Source organism: Danio rerio, chromosome 17 (genome assembly GCF_052040795.2).
Source record: "Danio rerio strain M-AB ecotype USA chromosome 17, GRCz13ab, whole genome shotgun sequence".
Lineage (NCBI taxonomy): Eukaryota > Metazoa > Chordata > Actinopteri > Cypriniformes > Danionidae > Danio > Danio rerio.
Window position 1 is genome coordinate 7,311,501 of NC_141037.1, and position 6,000 is coordinate 7,317,500.

Below are 6,000 nucleotides of genomic sequence, written 5' to 3' on the forward strand. Positions count from 1 at the left end.
TTAATACCAGAATTGTCATTTTCTGGGTGAACTAACCCTTTATTATGTCTTAGCATTTATTACCTTCATATGTGTGTGGTGATGGTTGGACAAACACTCGCTCAAAGCCATACAAAACAGCTGCAGATTTGACAACTTCCAGGGTCACAACTGATCCGGTTTTTGTCATTATCTCTGCAGCCCTGGTGTCAAAACAATCAATATTAATATTATGACAATGGCAAATGATCGGTTTCAGTGAGACTGTTTCAACACATACAAAGAATTTGTTAGTTTGTTTATTTACTGTCACATCAAAAACTTATGGCTATTTCATAGGAAGATCGATATTGATAAAAATACATTACATCAGGGTTCTCAACTGGTTTGGCCATGGGACCCACTTTTACATGGTCATCAAGCCGCGATCCAAATGTTTAGAAACTATACCATTTTAGGAATTATAATTAATTTGTATTATTTGTTAGCATACACAAGTAGTGACAGAAAAATCATAAGAAAATCACCAAGACTTACAAATAAACTATATTTTATTGTTATCATTTAACAAAATGTATCAATTTATAGAAATATTACAAAGTAAAAACAACAAATACTGTAAAAAGTGGTTACGGTAAGGATAGGTTCAGTTACCTTGAACTAAACTGAACTGTTAGTAAAACATGTTGTCTGGTTTCTAAATGTCGTTTTAATTTAGAAGGTTTCATGCTTTCTTGTGAGATCATCTCGCTAGTACTACTTATGACACACCAAGGCTTTAAGTCTTTTTTTTGTCATCAATATATGTAAATCCATACTTTACATATTCAGGGTCATACTTGCGCTTCGACATATTTGTTGCTATAATTAAATGAAATTTCACATGTCAAACAGTGCGGTTGTCGTTCATGCATTTCAAAATAAAAGTCAAAATAAGTAAAAAATTTAACTTTGTCGTTTTTTTGACCACACACTCCACGACCCACTGAAAATGTTCCCGCGACCCACCAGTTGAGAAACACTGCATTACGTAACCTTATAAATCAATATGAGACGAAACAAAAAAAAAAAAAACTTTCAGTTATAGATTAAAAACAAAGATTTTTCATGTAATATTTGGAGAGTATATATGGAATATATGCAACTTAGAGAGACATTTTTAAAGGTTCCTCAAGTACTCAAAACCCTCAAGTACTTTTTTTTTGTGATTTTAACAGTGTGTGTTGAGCATCAGTTAAGACAATGTTAGCATCTGTCAGCTTTAATTATGGATGAAACTGGATAATTCTGAGTTTTTGTCAACTAATTTCATCTTGTGGGTTTAAAATAATTTTTAGGGCGGATTAAAATCTGACGTCACACGAATCTGCTAGTGGAGTGGTGATGCGTCGGTTTCTCATTATTATTCATAGCTATTATCCTATAAGAAGACTCTGCTTCTTAATTATTCATGAAAGCACGTGCTTTCTGAAGGCAGGACAGACCTGCCAAGTTGTGAGACGGCACTAAATACGAAGTATTTATCCATTCATGACGGGTTGTATTTGTTTGTATTTGTTCATGACCCTTTATAAACACCAGTCAAAATACCCTTATCATTGTCTAGTAGTGTTTAAAATTTCACAAATGAATAAAAAATATTATGATGAAAGAGGATTGACAGTGGTCACATTTCCACATCCTGGACCAGGCCGTATCCTGAGCAGCTACTGTGGTGTAGGAGTGGAGAGCTTGAGACTGATTGCTGCGACGCTCCAGAGACAGACGAGTCTTCGCTAGGTCCAGCTTCCTGCCTCCGGCGCCTAGACTGCAGCTTTGCACAAGACATTAGGCCATAGGAGAAACGGTCATGCCCAACTGAGCCTGGTTTCTCTCAAGGTTTTTTAATTCTTCACTTTTGCCAATTGGTGGAGTTTTTTTCCTCGCCACTGTCGCAACTGGCTTGCTTGGTTCAAGATCTGTATAGCTGTGCATCGATGGATTTGCTCTTCAGTGTTTGGACTCTTAGTAATGATTATTAAACCACACTGAACTGAGGTGAACTGAACTTAATCTCTGAAAACTGAACTACACTGTTTCAATTTACTATGATATTTTTATGTGAAGCTGCTTTGACACAATCTACATTGTAAAAGCGCTACACAAATAAAGGTGAATTAAATTAAATTGAATATTCACATAAACAAACTTTAAATATATTGAACAGATTGTTTTATACAGTTGAAGTCAGAATTATTTGCCCCCTTTTGAATTTTTTCTTTTTTAAATATTTCTCAAATGGTGTTTAACAGAGCAAGGAAATTTTCACAGTGTGTCTGATAATATTTTTTATTCTGGAGAAAGGCTTATTTGTTGTATTTCGGCTAGAATAAAAGCAGTTTTAAATTTTTTAAAATTCATTTTTGGGACAAAATTATTAGCCCCTTTAAGCTAATTTTTTTTCGATAGTCTACAGAACAAACCATCCTTATACAATAACTTGCCTAATTACCCTAACCTGCCTGATTCACCTGATTACCTAGTTCAGCCTTTAAATGTCTCTTTAAGCTGTATAGAAGTGTCTTGAAAAATATCAAGTAAAACATTATTTACTGTCCTCATGGCAAAGATAAAATAAATCAGTTATTAGAAATGAGTTATTAAAACTATTATCTTTAGAAATGGGCGAAATAATCTTCCCTCCGTTAAACAGAAATTGGGGGGAAAAAATAAACAGGGGCATTAATAATTTAGGGGGGCTAATAATTCTGACTTCAACTGTATATTGACCGAGAAGTGCAAATCAATTCTCAATTCTGAAAACAAAATAGCAAGTCTGAAAACACAGTGACAAATCAGACAAACTGAGAGGTAAAGTTTGAGAATAGATTACTCCATTCATATTGGACGAGGCATCTGTCAATCAAGGAATACAGCAAGTATGGATATGTTCTGAAAGCACCTTGATGAGTTTTACCTTTCTTGTGATACTCCAACAAGACTTGTGCCATCCACACTGAGCAGCTGATCTCCTGGATTCAGTCTGCCATCCTAAATACACATTTCAAATAATTAACCCTGGATCATTATAAACCCCAGGTTACATACCTACACCCTGGGTTATCACACTGCTCATGAATAGGCCCCAAATGCTTTTCTTACTTTTAGCTTTTGTCTAGTTTCTAGTCCACATTTCTAAAGTTTCTTAAATCAAGAAGCAGTTTATAGACATGTAAAACATATTGTCTTGTATTCAGAAATAATATGCCAAAATTAAGTGAGTTTTTCCTTAAAACATGCAAAAAATCTGCCAATGGGCTGAGCAAAATAATCTTATGTCAAAACAAAAAACAGGATTATTCTTTTTACCCCATTGGCAGATTATTTTGCTTGTTTTAAGGAAAACCGCACTTCATTTTGGCATTTTAGTTCTGAAAACGCTAATATGTTTACTTAAATGCTTCTTGATTTAAGAATCTTTAGACATTTGGACTAGAAACAAGACAATAACTCTAAGTAAGAAAAGCATTTTTGCACAGCCCTACAAAAAAAAAAAAACATAAATATAGTAACTACAACATACAGGTACCATAAAAGCATAAGACATAAATCATTAGATGTCTTCAAGTGTTCAGTCCTCTCTCAAAAAAGAAACAAATGCTAAAACAAATGAACCATCTCTTGTGTAAGATAAACAGACAACCAAAATAGCAACAAAACTATTCAATAAATAATCCAAACAATTTATAATTTGAAACTACAAGACACAGAAACACCTCTGCTTTAGTCTATGCCTTATTTAAGTGTTTCTCAACCACAATCATGGAGGACCACCGGCACTGCATGTTTTGGATGTCTCCTTTGTCTGTCAACCACATTATAGGTCTTTCAGTCTCTGCTAATGATGATATGAATCAAGCATAGAAAATGGCGACACGATGGCTCAGTGTTTAGCACTGTCTCCTCACAGCAAGAAGCTCGCTGGTTCGAGTCCTGGCTGGGTCAGTTGGCATTTCTGTGTGGAGTTCTTCCCGTGTTGGTGTGGGTTTCCTCCGGGTGCTCTGGTTTACCCAACAGTCCAAAGACATGCGCTATAGGTGAACTAAATAAACTAAATTGACCATAGTGTATGAATGTGAATGCACGAGTGTATGGGTGTTTCCCAGTACTGGGTTGCAGCTGGAAGGGCATTCACTGTGTAAAATATATGCTGGATAAGTTGGCGGTTCATTCCGATGTGGCGACCCCTGATGAATAAAGGGACTAAGCTGAAGGAAAATGAATGAATGAATGAATGAATGGATGGATACAGAAAGAGCTGGTGGTCCTCTAGGAACGTGGCTGAGAAACACTGCATTAATTAACTGTCTAATGGCTGCTGGCATGAAACTTTTTTTAAATCTATAAACCTATCCCTAAATCATAATAAAGCTGAGCATATTTATGTGTGCATAATTATCCTGACCACATTTGCTGCTCCTCCTGGGACAACGGATTTGATAAAAATGCCAAGCTTCTCCTGTTCAGCACCCTGTCAGGAATACATACAGTATTGTTATACAGAATACACCATGTATGCATTAGGCATATGCTACAGTATTTCTTTATATGAACTACTTAGCAGAAGTATTTAATAGGATTTAATATTAGTGCTGCACAATATATCAGAAAATTAGCGTTATCACCATAATAGTATATGCAGTATCCATATCGCATGTAAGTGCAATAAATAAAGTACAGTTCATGTGCCAAGCATGTGTGCTGCATGCATAGGTTGTTTATCTAAATCTGACCAATCAGAATTTACTATCTTAATCCTGACCTCTACAGTAGGTGTTGTTTTTCCACAGTCATTAGTGGTGTTTTAGGCCCTATCATACACCCGGCGCAATGCGGCATAAGACGCGACGCAATTGTTGTTTGCTAGTTTCAGCTTGGCGCAAGAGTTGTTTTGCAGCATGCTGTTTAAATAGCAAATGCATTTGCGCTCATATGTGCGCCCATAGGCGTTCTGGTCTAAAGAGGGAGGCGTGTTGAGGTGTATTGCTGGCGCGTTGCTATTTTGAGGGACTATAATAGATTTTTCAATAGACCAAAACAAACCCGGTCTAAAGTTGTGCGCCTCGCTTACACACTGCTTAATACACACAAGATATAGAGCAATACGCAAATATCTTTACAAATAAAAAGAACGGAAATATTAAGGATATATATAGGATATAATAAGAATATATATATTTATATATATATATATATATATATATATATATATATATATATATATATATATATATATATATATATATATAGGATATAATTATAAAGGATTAAATAATTACAAAACATATTGTTTTCTAGCATACATAGATATAAAATCACTGCCTTCATGCCTTCTTCATATCGGGAGGCTTTTTCAGTTCATTCATGACAATTTGCTTTTGTATAATGTTATTATTATTAGCAGTATTATTTATTATATGCATATTTATATTTGTTTCATTAAAAACAAGCTTAGATTTGCCCACCTGTCAGGTTTTAGACCATATGGGGCACAGCATGTGTTTTAGGATATAACTCAGGTTTTTGAGAACATTTTGTTATTATTGTTCATTTATTCGTTTGCTGGAAATTAGAACTGAATTTAGAAATAGTTTTGAAACAAATATTTGCGCTTAACAAACTAAATTAATTATGTATTGGCTAATGGATGTCTGTGCGTACAAGGTTTCCCTATCCACGACAGCGCTGCAGATCCTTTGTTTAACTGTTTTCTCGCTAATGAAGTGTTCAGTTTTTCCACTTCCAAAGTCGTCATGTAAATAGCTAATGCACCATGGAATGATGCAACTGACTCTTAAAGGGAATGGGAGGTGAGACTCTGATTGGTTTATTCTCAAAACACACCCATAACTCATTAAGAAAATAACCCCTAATGCGTTTGCGCCGTGCGTTTTGCAATTTGTGCATGGAACGCCAAAATAGACCCCATCATGTTTAAATATTTGCACCTTGACATTTTTTAGATTCAATTAGCTCAGAATA

At 35.0% G+C, this 6,000-nt stretch overlaps 1 protein-coding gene across 1 annotated transcript in view; it reads right to left on the reverse strand.

Moving 5' to 3' along the window:
• afdnb (afadin, adherens junction formation factor b) overlaps nucleotides 1-6,000 on the reverse strand; it is a 43,260-nt gene that overhangs the window by 12,314 nt on the left and 24,946 nt on the right. The window contains exons 14-16 of the mRNA XM_087291271.1: nucleotides 4,424-4,489; nucleotides 2,936-3,009; nucleotides 64-182 (exon numbers count right to left, since the gene is read on the reverse strand). Coding sequence (XP_087147397.1) covers nucleotides 64-182; nucleotides 2,936-3,009; nucleotides 4,424-4,489 — 259 coding nt within the window. The remainder of the gene's footprint in view (nucleotides 1-63; nucleotides 183-2,935; nucleotides 3,010-4,423; nucleotides 4,490-6,000) is intronic.